The 22,421-nt window shown below is 43.6% G+C and overlaps 1 protein-coding gene across 1 annotated transcript; it reads right to left on the reverse strand.

Annotated features, from left to right (window-relative positions):
* Positions 1-69: 69 nt before the first annotated feature.
* ADPRHL1 (ADP-ribosylhydrolase like 1) lies at positions 70-21,220 on the reverse strand. Its single transcript, XM_041418086.1, has 7 exons — positions 20,835-21,220; positions 16,937-17,101; positions 11,807-11,932; positions 8,925-9,065; positions 5,739-5,866; positions 2,221-2,353; positions 70-1,152 (listed from the first exon to the last, which is right to left on the reverse strand). The coding sequence occupies exons 1-7, from the start codon at positions 21,046-21,048 to the stop codon at positions 995-997; spliced, it is 1,065 nt and encodes a 354-aa protein (XP_041274020.1). The 5' UTR covers positions 21,049-21,220; the 3' UTR covers positions 70-994.
* Between the last annotated feature and the right edge of the window lie 1,201 nt (positions 21,221-22,421).

Raw genomic sequence — 22,421 nt, forward strand, 5'->3', positions numbered from 1 at the left:
GGAAAGGCAAAAAAGAACAAAAGGTAATAAAAGGAAGAGGGAAAAGAAAAAAAGGAAAAGGTAAAGCAGTTGTAACTTTTCTTCTGGGGGTTTTCATGGTGCTCAGACTTGTGAAATGTATCACAGCCTAACTGTTGACCTATTACAACTGCTTGAAGACCTCGGCCAAAAATTCTGATACTGATACAGCAACATATAATCTTTTCAATCTAAAAATAAAGACTGATACTTAGAAAATAGTGCAAGATTAATTTATTTACAGATACTTCAGCCAGTTATATTTTAGAGAAACTTTTGTTCTGGAGACTGAATAAGAATAAAAACATAATTCGGAAATTTTAGACACATTGATCAGAAATTTTAGACACACTGATGCTTTGCTTGTTCCTTGGAGGTATTTTTAGTGTTGGCTTTTCCTTTTCTGGAAGCTTCTAATGTAACAATACCTTACACCACAGTGCTGATACAGGGATCAGTGATTCATTAAAAGCTAATCCACGAGACATTAGGTTTACAAGTGTCACAGACACATTAGATTTGAGAACAAGGAGGGACACAGTGGTGAAAGGATTGTCAAATATACAGAGAATATCCCCGTGAGTGGGTACTACCATTAGTTTTGCAAGAAAGCATTAGTTCTGAAAATTAATTTCATATGTGTAATTACTGGAAACAGCTGTTTAGGAAGTGGTATTATAGCAAGTTAGACTGAAATCAGTCAAAAGATGTTTTATTTATTTTTTGCCATTTGAGGTTTAAGCAGCACTTCTTATATTTAAAATCCCTACATCTGTAAAAAACCCACAAATATCACGTATATCTAATCAGTCTAATGATTCTAATCAGTCTAATAACTCAGCTATCTTCACTTGCAGGCAATGTACATAGAGCTCTTCAGACTAACTCAAGGCTACTTCCTTCACTATGAATGCCAGTCAGATATCTACAGGATTTGATGTAATCTTTATAGAAAGAGAAAATGGCAGAAACTGCTTTACTTTTCCTCCATGGACAGTCGGTAAAGATTCTCGCCCAAGAACTCGAGCCTCTCCCTCTGTTCCAGGTCCTGGTACAAGCCCTTGGGCACCTTGCTCAGGCCGTAAACCAGGCCGAACAGGCAGCCGGCGATGGAGCCAGTCGCCGCGCTCTCCCCTGCAGGTTTAAACACAATTGCAGTGGCCTTTTAGTGTCACCTGCACACACACAGCCAAAAACTGCCCTGCCTGGAGGAGGGAGCATTCCACACTGACGGAGTGCAGCGAGGGCGTGCTGGGTCAGTCCTAAAGGCTAAGGATGCCTAAAGTAACAGAGTGATGCCAAGGCCAGCACATGGAGGCGCCACTGTGGTGTGCGCTCCTGGGCTGGGAGCTCACTTGGTTTAGGGAAAATCTACCCCAGCACAGCAGCTCCTGCAGGCAGCTAGCCATTGCTTAGAGCAAAGAGGGGACTAATAGTTCCAGGGGTGTCTGCTATACAACAAAGGTTCTGGACTGGAGAGTGTCTCTTCCCTCTGCACAGCACAGCACACCACAGTGTCTAAAACATCCAGCCTTGCTGAGGAGCACTGGCGCTCTGTGCATGCAGTGCCTGTGGGTTTGTGCCTGCCAGGGTGTGCAGTGGGGGACTGTGAGCTCTCCCCACTGTGCTGGGGCAGGTGGGAGACCCAGAGCCTCTGCAAAGGGCCCACACCACATAGGGAGGGAGTGGGTGATTCAGGGCTGGGGTCCTCCCCCCCAGCAATGCTGGCCTTCCCAACAGCCCAGCATGATGCATCTGCTGATGAGAAAGTTCCCTCACACAGAGCTGTAGAAGTACTTAATTGTATGCCTCCAAGTGCTGGATTTTATTTGGCTGGCACTTGTTTGGGTGCTGTATTATTTTTCTCCCTAACTTGGTTTCATTACATGCAGCTAAAAGATTGTTTTGCCAAAGGTGCTCATGTTCTGTCAGGATCTGCCAGCCCTTTAAAAGCTGTACTGGACTTAGACCTCACGTTCCTCTGGTGGAACCATGAGATGTAGATGGGCCAGCATTTGAAAAATGCTGTAAACAGCTTGTGTGGCAGCTGCTGCCAGAAGAATGGGGTTTAGAGGCTAAAACCAGAGGTGAGGACTTTACAGACTACACGGCAGATTGGCCAACAGAGGCAGCTGGCAGCCAGGAGGGCATTATCCCGGCCCTGGCGAGGGAGCAGGGGTGGGAGGCACAGGGGACCCTCACCTCCGTGGAACATGGAGCGGTTGCAGAGCTCTGTCCAGTCCCCACCACAGCCCATCAGGGCGTCGTATGCGATCATGGGGGCGTCGTGGCCTCGTCGTCCTCCCCGGCCTTCGGAGCTCCAGCGCCGGTACGTCTGTGGGAGAGACAGCACGGGCAGGGCAGGGCACTGGAGCTGCAGGCGTGGGGCATGGCCAGGCCAGGCTGGCATCTCCCCTGCTGAGTGGGAATAGCTCGTTGGGCTGGGAAAGGGCAGCTGGGGCTGTGCTGTGGCTCCTCTGGTGCAGTGTGGGACAAGCCACAGTGGCACCTCCAGCAGTCCTGGTGATGCCTGAGGTGCCAGTATAAGCCTGCACTCCAGCTTAGTGCACCAGCCCAAGAGGTTGGTTTAAGCAAGCCAGAAATGCCAAAAAGTAGATCAAGACAGATTTCAAATTCACGTCCTAGAAATTCCTTATCATGTAAAAAATTACGGTTGGTAAGAACATACTTCGTCAGTCCTCTTACTGCCTCTGGGAATATTCTCAACTCCTCTTGTCACATTTGCAACCTTTCAATTAGCCAAATTTTCATGAGGGGTGAAAGTGTTGTGATCAAGTAATTTCTTTAGGGCCTTAGTTTCAGACTAGGTAATTCAAGCCCCTTTCTCTGTCTTTTTCTTGCCAAGACTTTTCTCTCCTGTTCTAGAAACAGCTGTTGAACAAAAGGGAAAATAATTTGCAAATGTAAGAAACAGTTCTTCCCCAGGAGAAGGCAGCAGAAGAAAGAACTCCAAACCCACAATTTGGAGATTTGCAAAGGAAAATTGGATTTTCTGTAGAGCAGAAAATCCAACTTGTTATTATCTCAACATGAATAAATTTATAGTTAAAAAATATTGTCCTGTTAAGAAATGAGCAGCTTTATTTTCTGAAGTTTAACTTATGTCATGGCAAGTTGGATGTTGCTGGTTGGCTGGCTCTTGGCTTCTGCATCATGTATGAAGGGTTGGCATTTCTCTCTATTTACTTTCACCTGAGCTATTTATTTTTTTTTTCTTTTTTTTTTTTTTTTTTGAGAATTTAGGGAGATTATTTATGCCTTTATGCCATCCTTTGCCCCATGCAAATTTCCAGCCCTATTGCTGCAGTTTGGATGCTGGTGGAGCAGCACAGACAGACTTTCAATGCTACCACGGCAGAAAGGCTCAGCACAGAGGCTATTCTGGGTGTGCAGCCAGGCTGCTCACATGTCACTCCAGTTATTCCTCCTCATCCCTGATGCTCTGCACATGTCCGATGTCATCTCGCCTTGCTGAAACAGCTTTACATTGCAGATAGCTGTCCTGGGACTGAACCTGGCAGGACTCAACTGCCTCAAGGCAGCACTTCCCAAACTGTTTCCTTCTCTTTTCAGCTCCAGCGTCCTGTGCTTTGCTGTGGCATCAGCCCAGCTTCCCTTGGGTGGGCCAGCAACTACCTAGGACTTGGATGGGGTGTTAGCATGTACTCTCATGAAGTACTGAAGACACTGAGCAGCTGCCAAGACCAGGAGGTAATTCACATCTCCCCTCCTTGCTGTCAACCCCTGCCACCAGTAATTACAGCTGCCTCTGACTTCCCCCATCCTTCAGGAGCTGACCCCTTGCTGGCTAGCACTCCTTTTCCATTGTTTTTATTTTCCCTCCTGTTTGGGTTCTCTGCTGGCTTAAGCAACCCCAGTTTAAGGAAACAAGGTCCTTACAGTCTAATTGTCCTGGATGACTTTGGTTTTGTTCCTCCCTTGGTTTGTAGCACATTGTGTCCACCACAGAAAAGTGAGTCAGGCAAGTACTTTGTTTGCAGAATCAAGGCTGATCTGATCCCACATGTTGAGCAATGTCTGCCCATTCACCATGAATCTAACATCTTCCAAAGGCACCTCACTGAAAAATGATATATGACAGCTAATAGAGAATGTGGCCTTTTCTGCTAAGCATTTCAGTGTGTGATTTCTTTTTTGGGAGGGAAATTACCTTTGAAACATACTTGGATCAATCCAAGCCACATTTGAGGGCTTCACTTTCACATACAGCTGGCACTGTGCCTGCAGAAAGGTGCAGCTGGCCAAGCAGGAACATGCGTGTGATGACCTGTGGGCAAGGGTTGTGCCAGACACTGGTGCTCTGTTAACTGCATGTGGAAAGGCAGCTGGCTGTATTCCCAAACACCAGGGGACAGCTAGTCTGGAGGGAAGGCAAAGGAAGGGAACTCCTGGGAAGAAGGCAGGCAGAATGCTTACCTTCTCCTCATCTATTAATTCCATAGTTATTAGCACACTAATGAAGTGTCTCAACTTCTGCCAGGCTATGATGTCAACCTGATGGGAGAGTTTGAGGATCAAGCACCATTTTTCCTTTCTTGTTCACCAAAATACATAGCTCAGTAGGCCAAAATAGTTGGGCTAGGGCAATGAAGGTAAATTTTGCTTCCTTATTAGAAATTCATACAGTTCCCTCTTGAAATGATAATGGGAAATTACTGTTTGGTTTAATCTCTCCTAAAGCTTTACAGAAACTCCAGTAGTACTGGAAGGAATATAAAACTAGTAGCAAATTCATGGCACTGAATTAGTAAAATCAACCTGGAAGAGAATATTCTTTACATTTAGAGTGAGCAATTTCTTATTATCCACAGTCAATCGGACTTCCATAGGCACCGTTCACTGCACAGATAATCACCTAAAAATACACAAAGTGACTTGTAAGCATAGAACTATACTTACATAATCTGGAAAAAAGGGATTGATTTATGGCAAAGGATGTCAAGAACCACATACTTATTGCTTAGCTGCTAAGTGGAGAGCTTTGGGGTTGCCAGCCCATATCAGATAGCTGTAAACAGCAGGGAAGACACATTATTTCTCTCAAGTTAAGAAGATATAGCCAGCGAAGAAAAGATCATGGACATTATAAAATAGTATCTCATGGAATGTGGTGAAACACCATCTCTCAAGACACTTAAAACTAGCTTGGCACAGCCCAGGTTGGCAGCAAATCAATCACTTGGGATGTCTGTCTTCTGCTTGAAGGACCGAAAAATCATAGACTGGTTTGGATTGGAAGAGACTTTTAAAGACCACTGAGTTCCATTCCCCTGCCATGAGCTGGGACACCCTCCACTAAACATGGCAAAATTCAGCTTCTAATACCTGGGGGTATTTTTGTCAGACTCTGGCCACAGCTCCATTCGGCTTTAATGAGAGCCCCAGGGAGGACATTTGCCTTTTCCACCCTCAGATAGCCATGGCCCATATTTTGTACCTGCTCTGAGCACCAGACCACTAAGCCTGCCTCTCAGCACTGTTTTCTCCCAATGCAGCAAACCCAGGCTGGTGCTAACTGTTGTTTTTTTTTTAAGCTAATATGTACCAGAGTTGAGGATGAGAGTTGATAATCCTAACTAGTCTGGCACTGCCATCAGTTGAAAAATAGTGGTGTGTCTCTTTGAAAATACCTCTGTTGGTCCAGAGCCACCCAAAGAACTTTTGGAAGTTGCAGTTACCTTTTCTCTCTCCTCCGCATCATAGTTGGCTGGAAAGACAGGTTGATTCTGATTTTCCTCATTGATTTCTCTCTCCTCCAAATAAAACTGCCACTTGGCTTCAAAGTAAAACCAGTGCTCTTGATATTCTGAAGGCAAAAGAAATTAATGATGTAGTATTTCATTTCAAGAACAATTTTAATTCTACTTTAACATATTTTCAGGATAATGAAACCCCAGGTATTTTACAGTAATGTACTGCATATATACTAAGTATGTATGGAGTGGAACACCTGATTAAAAACAGAGGGTGCAATGAAGAACATACTTTCAGAATTTCGTGTTATTTTAATGTCATTTAAGATATATCAAGATGAAATTTTACAAGAATTTACTGAAGAGCATTCCAAGGAAAAGAGTCAACAAAAAGAAGATAATAAATTCTTTGTCTGTTCTTATTCGTTTACTATGATCTAAAGATGCTTCCACATCCTAAATACAATTTGCCACCTACCTCTGTTATGAATTTTTAATTGCATAAATTCTCCAGTATTTCTGTTCTCTTTTCATCACATTTTTTGTGTGATCATTCAGGAAAAAACAGATAGGAAAGTCCAAAATTCCCATTTGCTTATATTATAATACATATAAAATGTAGCAAAGGGATAAATAACACACACATCTACTACCTGTGCCCATAGAAATAAGCCTTTTTTAATAATCATATGTCTTTCTCCTTTTTTAATGTCACTTTGGGAAGTGATCTCTAATCTTGCTTAATGTTCCTCGTGTAAATAAACTTATTAAATTTAGTTTATTTTCAAGCCAGTGCTCTGGTTTACCCTTGTTATAAAGGCTTAAAAAGGCACCTAAGTCAGCCACACTGGACTGTTAAGCACACACACATGCACCTGCCTGCAGAACTGAGACCTGAGGGAAACCCTGCCTGGCAAGCTGAGGTGGGTCAGGAGTTAGAGAACAGTGAGGTGGCCTGGATGGCTAAGTGTACCAAGGCAAAACAGCAATTTGGGATGGGACTGTGGGTGTAAAATAAAATTTAACATTCCCACTTTTTCCCTGTCTCTCTCCTGCTCGGCTGCTCAGTGGTGTGTGCTGCAAGTGGCTGAGAAGCACACACAAAGCACAACCATTCACCTGAAGGATGTAACCTGATTTTGCCTCTTTTCCTGAAACACCACAGTGGTGGCTCTCTTTGGCAATGAAGATCTTTAACATGCTTTTTTTGTAAAAATCCAAGCTGCTTTGTAGGACCTGATAGTTCCATGGAGTTGTCAGCTGCCTGTGCCCCAGCCCCAGACAGTGATGAGCATTCAGCCACATGCCCCAGACACCTGGAAATGTCCAGCTGCCCTTTTTCTGAGTCTATGACCCAATTTGGCCTCAATTCAAAGAAACCATTCACCAGAACCCTAAAAAGGTGAGGTGTTTACAAAAACAGAGTGAAAGGGCATTTACAGCCATCAGGCCAAGGAGAGCATCTAGATGTATATATAGCATCTAGAGGAAAACAAATGTAAGCAAAGCAAATGTAAACCATCAACACCCACTACAGTAGCTGGTTATGACAGTTTTCAGAAATGTGAGTGACCTGACATGTCTCTTTTTTTTGTTGGCTTTTTGTTTGTTTGTTTGTGGGTGTTTTTCCCCTAATTCCCTCATGACAATAAACCCTACAAGCCTCAAAACTGAATGTTTTCTATGTAGCACCTTAACAAGCAAGGTGCTTGTTCCACAGTTTCAGAAATAGAGGGATCAAGCAGCTGAAGGAGATTTTTGTTGGGTGGATCTGTAGCACGGTCAGAATCTCATGACACTAACCCTAGCAAGGCTCTGCACCATCCCCTGAGCCCAGCCGAGGTGATGGTCACATTCAGGTCCATGGAACAATCTGGCCAGTAAATGCAACTGGATATCAGAGAGGGGTGTAGAGTCGAACTCTCTGTGAGATGGATAACAAACTCTCTGTTTGTTATTCATGGGGGATAATATAGCTAAAATAGGATTTTCTAAAACTGGAGGACTCTGTTTGGCAGAATTTCTTTGCAGCACAGCTCAGCAGCCAAGGAGCTTAACTTTAATGCAGGACACTTTTCCCGCTACCAAAATAGGATGAAGCTCAACAATACAGGCACTGGCTGGAGGGCATGCCTCAGGAGCCCAGCACACATACCTCCACACGAGGGGTCCTGCTGGGGTGGAGTGACAGGGACCTGCTGCAAAGCCACTCAGAGAGAAGCTCGATCACATTAATCCTGCACCTGCTCCTCATGGGTCTCTGCTAAAAAAATCCTGGTGTGCAATGAGGCACAGATTAAAATGCAGGGTCTTTCAGAAAGCCTTCCTGGGGCTCCTTTCAGATTTTAAAGCAGCAGCTTTTCTTCAGGGGTAAGTTTTAATTTCTGAGTGCTCTTGAGTAAAGATTTCTGTAGAATTCAGTCTTTCTCAACAGCTGTCCCTTAATCTCTTTCTTACCTTGATGTTTCCATGTAATGATACTCATCTGTCCGTGGCTGGTCTCACCATTACAAGCATCACTTCCTGGCAAGGGGGGACTAAAGCACCTTCGCCCCAAAGACTCATGCATAGCAATAACAAAGTAGTAGTATCAAGTTCAGTAGCTGGGTGACACTCAATTGTTTAAAACAAGGATAAAACAGGTTGTATCTTTAATATTTGTTCAGAAAAACAAGTCAAATCTGAATTGTGGTCAAAAGCTTACTCTTGGTCAGGAGGCATCTGCAGGTGAAATTTTCCTGGCAGGATGAGGAGTGTCAGTGGTTTTCCTTAAGGAAGATGTTGAACTGCACTAAATGATGGAAGGCAGCTGAATAATTAATCTCAGCAGTCAGTTTGCCTAATAACCTGCTAAATATAATTTCCTTCCTCCCCCCTGCCCAGCAATCTCTGAAGATTCCCTAAAAATAAAACTGTGCAGTAGGGCACGGTCATTGCTATTTTGCTTTGTATTTTTGCCACCAATACATCAGGCGACTAACTGGTGGTAGAAGAAGGGGGCACTACCTGTGAAGAGCTTACGTCTTTGAGCAGAGAAAGTGAGAGGACAACCTCTGGAGGGAGGAGAGGAGGGAAAGCAGAAAGATGTAAAGACTAGGGAGTGATATTTCTTCATGCCTTTCCAGCTAAAGATAGCTTTAAGAAAATAAACATTTGATCCAGACTCGGTACCTGCCATGTGACGAATGGTCTTCTTACAGTATTCTTCAGCCATGGGCACAACCTTCATCATCTCTCTTCCCCACTGTGCAAGGGGTTTCCCTTGTATTGCGTATGCCACAAAGAGAGCTGTGCAAAGGGATCCTAGAAAACCTGGAATTCACAAATAACAAGGATTACCAGTGTGCATCTGTGCTGGTACTATCCTTTTTGTCCTTGTTTTTCCTCGTAAAGTCACCAGTGGAATGCCTCATGGCTGTCAGGTAGATTAACAAATGTACACAACCCATCTCTGCCTGTTTGCAGCCTGACCTGTGGCATGTCGGGATCATTGGCTAATGAGTGCTGCCCGTTGGTTTGCGACTTATCTTACATAGAAGGGAGCTTCTGTTCTCAGTGGTGTAATGTGATAGAAATTGAGGTAGGGGTCAAAAATAAACATCATCTACCAATGGGATACTGAAAATCTTCTAATTGAAGTCACATGAAATAATTGACTTGTACAAAGTGATTCAATTACAGGCTATATCAGCTTGTTTACAACATCATCCAGCCCAAGAGTGGTGCTTGCTAGATATAACACTATTTCTGGCTCATTTGACTCTAAGGGAACAAACCCATGTCCCCTTAGAAGAAAGAAGAGATTGTCCAAGAAAGATGAAATTGTCTAAGAAAGACATGCTAGTCTTCCACTTTGGTTACAAATATTTCAACATTTAAAATATTACAAATATTATAACTGTTGAGGAGCACTCAACACTTCAGTGATAGCAGAAGCAGTCAGCTCATTTCTTATATTTGCTTGTGCTCTTGGCATTCTGGCAAGGGCAAAAAACCAACCTGGTGCAGTGTGCAAAAGAAGCTTAAGAAAACCAGTCAGTCATCTAAATAAATCCAAGCTGAGCAAAGTATCGATGCAGGTGCTTCTATCCGTGCATGGGTCCAAAATTGTTCACTCACACATAGAGGTAATAATGAATTTTGTGTGTTTTGATGAAGGTAAAACAAAATTATCTTAGGAGATGACAAGCCCAGATGAGGTGACTACTAATTCCTTCTGCCACAAGACCTGCAATACTGGGTCAGGCCCAAAGCACATCCAGCTTGAGTCCCATAGATATTCTCATAAAGAATAACAGCCGATGTAGACCCAGCCCAAAGGGTCTCACTCAGACAGACAGCATCTAGCCCAGATGCCACAAAGATCCTTGAGGGCCACATTTACTGTGAAGGTGGCAGCAGAGGGTTTAGAGTGTGAATCAAGGAGCTAGCAGGGAGCAGTGGGACAAGCCATTCAGAGGGTGGCAGAGGCTGGGGTGTGCCCTGAAGGTTTCCAGGGGCTGGCAGTCTCCTCCTGCCTGCTCCACAGGCTGCCCACGCCCTGTTGCTGTCGCCCTGCTGCCCCTGCTCACGCAGCCCTCACACAGCCTGCTGCTCCGCAGAAAGCACAGCCAGCCAAGGTGTCTGCCTCTGTAAGACAGAGGGAACCCCAGAGTGAAGTGGTTTGGCTTCTACATTCCCCAGAGCAACCAGGCTGGTTTTAGGGGCCGTTCTAATTACACAGCCCCTGTTGCTGTTGCCCTGCTGCCCCTGCTCACGGCAGCCCTCACACAGCCTGCTGCTCCTCAGAAAGCACAGCCAGCCAAGGTGTCTGCCTCTGTAAGACAGAGGGAACCCCAGAGTGAAGTGGTTTGGCTTCTACATTCCCCAGAGCAACCAGGCTGGTTTTAGGGGCCGTTCTAATTACACAGCTTGTTTGATTTTGACGAGACAGCCTCTTTGCCTGGTCTCCTTTGACCCCAGGTATACCAGTGGACTTTGCAGCTGCCTGTAGCAGGCTTCACTGTGGACAACATGGGCAAGTATTTCCTTTGTCTTCATGTTTCAGTCCCAGCTGACACACTGGCTGGGTTTTCTGAATCTGAGTTATGAGGATCATAACTGGCATTTCCCTGACACATTTCAGGATGGCAGTGAGGTGCATGTGGCCCTTCCACCCCTCTCCTTCCTCCTTCCTGCTGTGCTACTTGTTTCTTTTCCCAGCTGAAAACTCTTCCTGGATGTAATTTTTCATTGTATGGAAGGTGTCTGACAACTTGGATCCTTCTTGCTGCCATTTTCTGTGTCTCACAAACCCTTTCTGACGTGACGGACACACAGTCTTATGGCTGCTAATGTGCCACAGACTTCACATACCAGCCAAAATTTCTACTTCATTTTGAATGCTTTTTCCTAATTTTATGGCATCCTGATGGCTTTTCTGACTGCTTCATAGCACTGAGTGTACTGAACATGTCACCATTCATTATGGTTTTATTTATTGCTGTTTAAAACAGACAGAATGAATACATGTTTACATAGCATAAAATTATCAAAATGACAGACCTGAATATTAAAAACAACATTAAATCTGCTTATTTAGGTTTTGTTTAGAAAATGTTTCAGACTGTATCCTAAAATATGTGGAGTTATGTTTTTTTGGCTTACTACCTTTACCTACAGTGATTGGATATGACAAAACCTGCCAAGAGAAAAATGTTATCCCCTGAACCATAAATTTGCATAACAGTGAGTCATCTAGATATACGTGAATCCTAAAATTTGATCAAGACAACTAACATGAATATGCTTTGGACAAGGCAGGTTATGTTTACATATTGGGATTTTAGGAGAGAAAACAACTATGCTTGAGGATGTTGTCAGCATAATACACAAGGCAAATATATAAGCCTATATAAGTAATATACACATGTATGTATTAACCAAGCAAAGTTCAAACTGAGGCCTTGAAGCCTGCAAAGGAGAAGTGGGTTAAGCAGGGGAGTTCACAGCAGCCATGTTAGTCCCTGCAAAGAGCAAAGCTGCCTTAGGGGATGTCAGAGTGCAGGCATTACCTGTGGGATGGTTGTGAGTCATTCGTCCACACTCAATGCTCACTTCAATAAGTGACTCCAGCCTTTCTGGCTTCCAGTATCGCATCCCTAAACACATGGCTTTTGTGGAAGCTCCAAATCCAGAACCTAAAGTAAAAGGATAACACCATGCACTTAAAAGGAGACTGATCTCACACAAATATGTTGATAAAATGTGAGACAAGCACACTTCATTAATTCAGCGCATGTGTGGGAAGGGAACTCCTCAGGGAATGGAAAATTACCATGCAAAATGAGTTACAAGTTTTGAGAGTTTCTTGTGAGGAATTTTGTTCCTACATAGTCATTCTGGTTTTCCGGGTATATTCCAGTATAATCAAGTGCCATGAAGACCATAGTGGGCTCAGAAAGCCGTGTGCTCTCTTGTTCTCAGGACTTGTTTGATCCAAACTCACATCCCATCTTCACTCATTTTTGGCTGACACTGCTGTTTTGCTTGCTCTGGGTACCCACACCAGAAACAGAGCTTTGAGAAACAGATACATTTCCACACACCCTTATTTTATAGTTGTAAACACACAATTAAAACACTTTATATAAGCTTCACAGGTCACCTTTCAATTTGAATGCATATTTCATCCTGGAGAGCCTCACCAGTTTTTGCTACGAAAAAAATAATGTGTCCAAAAGAAACTAAAGGCTACTGAGCCAAACCCTACAAAGTTAGGCAATGTCAGAACTGAAGTTTCCCATGCAACCTGAAATTAGTGCTTGTTGTGCTACAGCCTACACTTACCAAGCTTAGTCTTGGGAACCTCCACCCGCCCCATGTAACACAGAATTTGTTTATTGAAGAGCTAATTCAGAATTTCTTTTACTCCTTAGCACTGAATGTGTGATCCCAGGTGTTCAGCTTTTAAACACTTCATTGAATGGAGTTAAACTTACTAATGAGTTTCTCTGCAGTACTTATCACAGTAATTTTAGGCTCCCAGAGAAGTTTTAATGAGCTTATCTTCACCAGGCACCAGTGAGGTGATTATCTCTTCTTTGTAGCTGGTGAGCCAATGCCCAAAAAAGCATTAACTCATTGCAGGCAACCACCCTGAGATGGATAGGCTTCTATTTTTCAAAGTACTTGGCATTTTTCAGCACTGTCTTTGCTCAATCACACTTCCCAGTGACCATGGGAATAGCTGAGAGCAATCAGCATTTCTCTTCTAGGTTCCTGGAAGATAAGGGGCATATGTATGCCGCCTAATTTTAGCTTATGTGAACCTGCATTAGGAGCCCAATCTCCTTGTCTCTCCCAGGCAGGCAGCATGGAGAAAGGCAGTATGTCCATTAATGTGTATGATGGCATAGTAGAGCAACTTGGGGCCAGAGTGAATTGAAGCACAGATGCCCAGGAGCCAGGGTCACAGCTTTCAGCCACTTGTCTGGAGAAGAGCCCTCAGCTGCTCCACTGGGCTTTGTCTGCTGTGACAGCAAAGCACCAGGGGCTCTTTTGGAACACCTCTTGCCATCAAGTCTCATGCCAAGTGGCTCCAGCTCCAGTGTCCTAAGATTATGAGTGTGATCCAAGTGGAGTAGTGGGGGTGGCAGCGAGATTTACTTCAAACCAAACTGAAGCCTGAGCCAAACTAACATAAACCATCTACTGGCATTTCCAGGTGCAACATCTGAATTTCCCTCTTAGGAAAAGAGTTCCTCTTCTCCGCTAAGAGCAGTTATCCAGGAGCAGATAAAACTGTCTGCTTATCCCACAGATCACATGGAAACCACAAAGAAGGGTCAGGAAGGAAATCCAGTCTTGCAGAGCATCACTCAACTGGGAGAAAATATCTCCTGCTTGCAAGAACAAACTCTTCATTAAATCATCTGCTGCCATAGAGTAGCAGACAAGTCTTCACTATGCAAACCTGGTTTCTCCAAAGACACAGTCCATGCTGGTTATCCAAGAGGGGAGGCTCTCTACACAAAGCTGCTAATTAAATAACATCTCTCAGTATATCTGAAGTGGAAGATGTACCACAGTAATCTGACTGCTGGTCTGGAGGAGATTGTCTTTGCCGCTTCATTGCCTTCCTACAGTCTTGGAAGTTCCATTAAAACCTTCTGCAGAATTAGACAAGTAAACTTGGTAACAAAAAATTCCATCACATGGAGTAACATTAAACCCAGACAGAGCTTCAGGGAACTAACTCCCATGTCTCACATCTACCATTTGAACTAAGGACACAAAGGACAGTAAGACTAGTCCAAGCAACAGGGGTGACACATGTGACAACGTAAGGACGGTCCTCCATGATCCGACCAAAAGTCAAGCTAACTCATCATGTCTGGCAATGAAGAGGACACTCAAGAAAGAGTGAAAGAGAAGTACAATGATGTCATCCCTTTGTACTAACTAAGCTGCTGACAATTTGTCTCCCTGATCCAGGAGGCAGCTGGCTATTCATCTTTCTGCTTAAAAACCTTTGAAGGATTTCCCCTGCGTGAATTTGCCCAGCTCATTTTCAAACTCACATGAACTGTAGCATCTGCAAATTGGCATTGGAAAATAATTATGCAGTTTATGTAGGTGTTGTGTGTAGTCCTTTTTTTTCATCTTGCTTTGAGCTCATGACCTCCAAATTTCATTAAAAGTCCCTAGTTGCTGTCCAAGAGGAGACTGAATTTTTGCTGTACTTATCCATGTTTCCCAGTTATTTTCCTTTTCATTTGTGCACTACATAATTCTTTTTTAGTATGGCATACCTCAGTGTGATTTTCTTCACTCTACACCTGTAGAATAACAAAGATTAGGGTAATGGATTCTAAGCCCTGAAGAGGATGTGCCTTTTGTGACTACAGATCATTCCGCATGAAGATTTAGAGCCCAGCACCTTAATCTCCTGTGCATCTGCAGCTTAACCTTATCTTCAACTTTCCCCTCATTTTCCTCATTTTTCCTCACACTTTTCTCTCATGCTGCTCTGCCAATACCACCTGAAAAATGTTCTCAAATGCTTCCAGGAGGCCCAGAAGTGGCTTCCACAGCTGCAAATAAAGACCTGCTTGGGTGCTGTAGCCTCAGCCTGAAATACACATGATACAGGTAGCGTCCAGCTATTTGACCTGGCCTTTCACAGCCACTCCAAAAGCAAATATCTGGCTCAGGGGGTACTACCTTACTTAAATTTTGGTTCCAGTTCTACAACATCAATGATTCTCTTCTGAACAATTTGAAGTTTTGGCACTGGGTCAAAACATTTTTACCATGTCTCAGAAACAGCAAACTCACCTGCATGAAAACTTTAAACAAATATTTACAGACAAACAGAGGCAAACACTTAATGGAGAGAATTTTAGCCTTGTGTTTATCATGTTGTAAATTGTAAACAAGCTCTTAAAATGGAAGGTGTTAGACTATCTTGGGCAGGTTTTCTGGTGGTCACAGGAATCTCATCAGCCTCTAACATAACCCAGGTATCTCTGCAATGAATGTGGCAATGAGCATGACATGAGGTGGCAGAGACACATAGGGCAATTTGACTTAGGGATCCAGTGTGCTGACTAAACCACCAAGAATTTGAGCAGAGAAGCATCCATAAGCAATGCAAAATTACCTAAGTCCATAAATGCTGGTACACGAATTATTGCTGGAAGCAAGATAAGATAGAATGCTCACAGCAAGTCAGCCTTTTGGTTCCAGCCCATCCAAAATATAAACTGACTGCTAGGCATTCAATGCCTGTGGCATGTTTTTGCCTCAAAAAGAATTTTGTGCAAATTCAATTAAAAGTGAATTATGTCCATAGCACTCTTGGGTCCCATAGAAGACAGAACATTTCCATATCAGGTTCTTCTGCTCTCTGGGTGAAAAAAAGGCTTCCTGAAATGTTCCGAATGCTTATTTGTCAGACCAGATGGAGAAGGTGGCTTTTGGCTGCCAGATCTCAAGGCAGGAATTAATGTTATATTCTTCTAGCCCAGAGTATCCCCAAAGCAGATAGTGCATCATGGAAAGCGGAGGAGGAAGGCTGAAAGAAGAGTGGTAGCTCCAACACTGCAGTGGACCAGGAAACAGCCATACTCAACTCCTTGTCAAAAAATGTTAAGAGCTACTTGGGGCCAACAGCAGCTCCCACAATTATTTTCCCCAAATTTTATCCACTGTCAGTCACAAAACACATGACAACTGCCAAAGGGGCACTTTCTCAGATCTGGCTGGCTGCTGGCAGGGTGGGAAGAATACACCCTTTTCACTTCCAGCAGCTGTTGTGAGGAGTGGGGGGACAAGTGAGAGATGCTTTTTTTGTCAGAGAAAACTGGCTGCAGAGACCCAGAAATAGCCATGGCATTGTGCCACTGGGTCTTTGCCATGGTGTTGCATCAATAGGCAGTTCTGTCGAGGCAGTGTGCTCTGCAGTGGCTGCGTGTCACACCGACACAGCCACCATGGGTGTGAGCTGGCTCCATTTTGTGACTGTCTGGGTCTCCCTCCTCTGAAAGTGGGGTGTCTCTAGAGGATTCAAGATTAATTGCACTATGTGTGTATGTGTGTGCACATAGCTGCGTGTGCATTATTTAACTTGAAGTGGAAATTTTATTCATTGTAGAAGTGAATGATCATAAAGGGAAAGAAAGAGAGGGTGAGGCATAGGTAAACTAGGGTAGGAATATTAGGGATTATCAACAAAACAATCATAGGTGCTAGCAGGACATCCAAATGGAGAAAAGTCTCTGCTTTCCCTCCAGTGAACGCGTTGGTGCTTAAAGCAATTTACAGGCTTGGCATTTTGTTTCAGATTTGGTTTCACTGAAAAGATCCAAGTCTACAAATGTTTAAAGGAAAAATGGCAGAAAATATTTCTTAAAATAACCATTAAACTCAAGGACAAAGATCTGGACCCTGAGGCACAGAGCCAAGGACAAAGTCTCTTTAAATAGATGTTAAAGAGGGAGGGGTTTGCTTACAAGAGGACACAGTGCCCTACAGAAGGAATTCTTGGCAGGTCTCTTGTCATCCTCAGGCGAGCATGGAAACGTTTCAGGGGTGTTGGCCTTTGATGTCAGGGGGGAAAAGGAAACAATTTCCATATAGCCACAAACACTGAGAGCATGCATTATGCCAGCCAGGCCCCTACAAGGAAAGCAGTACCGTACCCTTTTCATTGAAGGGCGTGTGCCAGGCCAGAAGGTGGTTGTCTGGCTTTAGCTCCCTGCAGCCCTCGATGGTGGCAGGGTCCGGCCGCCTGCCCGAGAGCTTGTCCACAGCATCCACGTAGCGCTTCACCAGCTCCCGGTACAGGTCTTCCAAACACCAGTAATCTGCCCAGAGGAGGGAAGAGAAGGTTGTTGTGTGAAGGCAGACGAGCAAAAAAACACAGATAATATGCAAGCAAGCTCACTGTGCATTTGAGAAAGATTCCTGTTTCCACTTCCAATATACCGAGTCATGTTTCTGGTGCCACTGTCACATTTTTACACAACCCTACAGTATGCTGGAGGAAGAATGGTCTTGACTCTCAGTTCTCATCTTTCTCTTTTTCTTTCCCATTTAATTCCTTCACTGGCATGATGAAGCATTCTGTTAATCAATGGTAGCTGTTGAGGGCCTTTATTTAAGCTCTGTGGTGTGAAGTCATTACAGAGATGATGAACTGTCAGGTGACAGCGTGGCTGCCACAGGGTCTGGGTAAAGCCAACTGTGCCTGGCTCAGTCTCTGCCTATACAAACATGAATCCAATTTAAAAATTAAAGCTTTTTTTATTACAGAGTCACTTTAAGAGATATGTATGACTAGATAAAAAGACAATTTGGAACTTCCTTTTTTAAATATTAAAATTAATTTTAATTTTAAAATTTGTAGGTCTTTCATGCAGGGCTCCAAATATAATATCATGAGCAGTGAGGTTTTAAAAAAAATACTATAAAAATCAGTAAGAGTAGTAAATCCCTACTGCCTGAAGGCAGTTTCCAGGACATAAATTTTTCTCTGTAATAAGTTCACTAACAATATCTGTTTATAGATTATTTTTACAAAGCCCTACAGTCTTGCCTAAGGAGGAACATTCCCTCTGTTAAACATAGGCTGTTTCTTCTGTATTGCTGCTTCTCTCGCCTGATATTGTCTGTCATTTGTCTTGGAGAAACCTGCCCTTGACTCGTGTCAAGGAAAACCTTCCACTGGCATCTATTACAGCTGTATAATCAGTGGGAACAGAGGCAAAGGGATTTATCCACGTATATATTTTCTACATACTTAGAGAAATCCCATTTAATACTTGATTAGTTGCACAGGTTGAATGACACAGCAGAAGTTCTTCTAAAAATGTCTTCATTTTGTCAGAGATGGTGAATTCTGGAAATCCACAATTTAACTTAGGAGAAAGTTTGGAGTCCCAGAAGCAAGAGGCATTCTGAAGTACCAGTTATGGACACAGGCAGAAAAGGAGATGAAGGGTAGGACAAAGATTCCTCTTCTTTCACATAAAATAATACCCGACCAGTTACACTGGCCATCCCACATATAATCCTGAAGAAACAAGACACTTTCAAGCTGCCAGCTCTTTCCAGATTTAGGAGTCAGGTGTGACAGTTTATCCAGATGGGAGCCAGGAGCAGGGTTTACTGCCTGGCAGCTCCTGCAGAAACCTTGTCCCCTGAGCACAGAGTCCCTGTTGTCCAGCATCTCCAGGCTGTTCAAGCCCACCATGGTTCCCAGGCCTGAGACAGCCGGATTGCTGTCTCAGCCATCAATAGGACAGGTTCTTTCTTTAGAAATCAACTCTTAAGGGTTTTTTTAACCCATGTGTAAGCAAGAGAGGAAAACGATGATGCCTTTGTTGTTACAGAGATAGTTTCCCTGTGTTTGATGATGCTGTCCTTGTTCCTCCCTTATAGAACAAACTCCTCCTGGGAGCAGATGTAATGTCTATCCTTCATTGACAGATCAACCCTTCAGTCAGGGCACACGGTGGATTTGGGGAGCAGCAGCTCAGTCTGCAGCAGTGCCCACAGCTCTGGTTGCTTGTGGCCATGCCCCTCCAGGGATGTTCTCCGTGCAGCTGCCAAAGCGCTGCCAAAATCCCTTCCACAGGAGAGAAGTGCCTTTGTCTTTAACACAAGCCTGCACCTCAGCCTCAGGCTGGGAGCTCCCCCGAGGGCAGTGCCCGACAATGACAGCGGGACTTCATGGCTTTGAGCCCTGGGCATGTTTGTCCCAGCCTACGAGCATCCCGCAACTGCAGGTGAGCGTCCGGGGAGTGCTGGGGCCAGCAGGCAAAGAGCCAGGCAAGCAGGATGTGCAGGGAGCAGGGTAGCCAAGGACAGAGATATTTTATATTGTATATTTTTATTGTATATTTTTATTGCTTATTTCCCTGCCTTGTTCTTTTTTTTTTTTATTAATCTGTTTCCACTGCAGTAGGGGCAAGTCCCCAGGGCTGGTGGCAGATGCCTTCAGCCTCACAGACATTCGCCTTCTTCAGCTTCACTCTGTTGACGTGCGTGATTTGGCACCTAGGCTGGGCCATGAGCAAGCCGTGGGGCTTTTTACTTTCCCCATGTCAGGAGGAGACGCTGCTGTGGGCAGGAGAGGTTCTTGTTTCCCTTGTGGGAAGCAGGAGAAGGACTTGTTTTATCCCACCAATGTTGCTGTGAAATGAAGATTTTTTTCTAAAATTCCCTATTCCACCTTGCTGTTTCCTCTCCCGCCTTTTTAAAATGCTCCTCTGATCAGGTCAAAGAAATGAGAGTGTAGTATAAACACAGTCAATGGAAACATTAGCTTAAACTTTTTTCTTTAGAACACTTAAGAAAAGAATTACTGTTTTACTGTTGTTCTGACTTGATTACCCAGAAGTTATGATTTTAGAGGGTTCAATAAGCAAGAAACATATGATACGTATTTAATCATAGCCTATATTCAGAAATATGCTAGTCATCTTTTTTCTTGATAGGCTGACATCTTACCCTTATCTTTAGTGTATTAGCTACCCCTTAAACCATTGGTTAGCTAATAGCCAAGTATGAAGTGTCCTACACACTCTTCAACTGATCTCTACCTGCTAAATTTAGAGCAGATTGGAAGCAGACAGATAAAGGAGTGAAACACTAGCACAAAGGAAACCTCATTGATGTGAAGGATACTCTGCTACATTGGGAGCTTCTGCTACAGGTAGTTATGCAGTGTTATGAGCTTCAAGAAAAATCAGCAGTCTTTTTACAGAGATTTAAGAAAAATTGAATCACTCTCAAGAGGCAAAATACTGTTGAGAGGTCACTGTCTTCTGGTGTACTTTCTATGATCTTGCCAGTCTCAGAAAGCTCTAGTTTGATGGGTAAGGTGTGGATATAAACACACCTTCTCATCTTAAAAAGACTACCCCTACCGTAAGAAAAAACAAATGTTCTCTCTCAAACCATTGTGATTTTAGAAGACATCTTAATAACTTCCACTATTGTCACAGATTTCGTTATAAATACAGTGTGTTAGGATACTTTTTGGACTAAAGACATGGAGCTCTCCTTATAAAACAAATAGGTTTTTGCAGATGCAACCCTCTGTTTGAGGGACAGAAAAGAGGAGACAGCACTAGTGCTTTTAGCCTGGAAGAGCTATTAAGGTAACTACTCCAGCCTGGAGTTCTGGACACAAACATGAAAAATGCACTCGGAAGAATTCTTATCTGTTTACAGAAGACTCTCTAGTGGCTATATTATTCCCTGCTGTACTCCAGCATACAGATAATTTACTTGGCAGTTATTTTTGTTATGCTGGACATGTGATATTTTAGTCTTTAACCAACTGTATATCTCTAGGGAAAATATAGGATGAGCCCCTGCACACTCCAGAAATCAAGAACCCCCCCAGTCTGTGAGACGGTCACAGGATTGTGCTCATGGAGCAGCCAAGCTAATGCACATTATCATTCACATAAGCAGCATTTCTGACACGCTTTCTCAGGGTTTCCCCAGCAATCAGGCTTATTCTAAGAAATGCAGCAGCTCCACAGCTCTGCTCCTCTGCAGACCGTGGTCTATTCCCACCGTACCTACCTGTGATGACAGCCTCAGCTGTAGCCATGTGCATGAGCGTGTTGTCACTTACTGGCCACTTGTCAGGAGAGAGCACCAGGTTCTCAAGCCCTCCGATTTCCTTCAGCTCCTGCTGGATTTTTGCGCCTAAGGCGTTGTTTTCGCGGGAGAAATTGCGATAACCGAGAGCATCCCCTACCCCAGCCAGAACAAGCGCAGCCTTAAATTTATCCATGCCCAAGGCACTTTCCACTCTCCTTTTGCCCAAGACAGCCACTGAATCTTGATCTTCCTTTGTTCCTTTGCCTTCAACTCAGCTCCCCCGACACTTTATATCAGCCATTGTGTCACACCAAGAGCTCTCTCTATAAGGCAAGGACTTCCTTTTCTGGCTCTGCAGATGCCATCTCTTGTCTGCGACCCGACAGAGAGGAAATATTTCATAACCCAGGGATTTTGCAGGGGCTTTGTTCAGTGAAACTGTAAGAGCAGACCTGCAAAAGCCTCGTTTCTGCAACTCAGCTTAAAGCAAGCCAGGAGATACTTAGCCCTACCCAGCCAAAGTAACTCTACACCCAGAAAAACAGATGCCTCCACAGGGGTGCTTATTTATTCAACAACTTGTAAATTAATATTTTTTCTTCTGCCCATTTCTGATAAGCTGAAGTCAGCCTCCCTCTCAGGGACCAGTCAAAAGTAAAGGCCATCATAAAAACAGTTTTCCAGGCTCTGCACACTCTAGAAGGAGGGATTAAGCAGTGAGAAATCTAGTGAAATGCAGATAACCTCTCCCATTTCTAATTATACCCTATGGAGATATTTTGTTAACAGCTTTCTTGTTCTGTTCCACCTAGTAAAAGAATGTTCTGCTAATTCACTGCACCCCTGGATAAACACTGAGCAAAACACCAACTTCAATTCCATGCCTCTTGCTCCCTGGCAAAGAGTGACTTTTTCCTAAAGCTGAGATCAGTCTACACTTCGACTCTGGAAGGAAACTGTTTTGAAAGATGTATTGAAATGGCATCCTGTGAGTCTAATAAAATCCTAAAGACTCACAAATTGCTGCTACTTTACAGACAGAAATAGAAATGTAAATATAAACATAGAGAGGTAAACAGAAAGCATTGATTGACTTGACTGTAACTTCGATACCAGGGGAAAATTTTTGTTTTCTTTGGTCTTTTTCAGAGGGCAATACTGGTTGCTATTCAGATGGCAAAGGCCAGCAATATAAGGGATGCATCATCCTAGCACCGAATGCAACAAGTTAATAAGCAATAAGTTAATCACGCTCTGAGTTATTGACCTGTGTAGAAATATCTCTGTTTGGATTTTCAGGACACACAGAAGCATTGTCATGCCTGCTCTACATTAGAAGAAATAAAGTGCCCAAATGGTGAAAGTAGCTTCTGTTAGTGCACTCTTGTTTTAAAGATTGGGATTGGTTAACAGAAGTGCCGAAAAGGACACTGAGAGTGTTTTTGCATTGCTAGAAAGTAACAGTGCCACGCTGAAAAAAAAAAAAAAAAAAAAAAAAGGGGGGGGGGGGGGAGAAAAAGAGGACAATTATGCTTAGGAACCAGAGGATATGCAGAGACAAGTATC

The sequence above is a fragment of the Onychostruthus taczanowskii genome, unplaced genomic scaffold (assembly GCF_017590055.1).
Source record: "Onychostruthus taczanowskii isolate IOZ18803 unplaced genomic scaffold, ASM1759005v1 scaffold58, whole genome shotgun sequence".
Lineage (NCBI taxonomy): Eukaryota > Metazoa > Chordata > Aves > Passeriformes > Passeridae > Onychostruthus > Onychostruthus taczanowskii.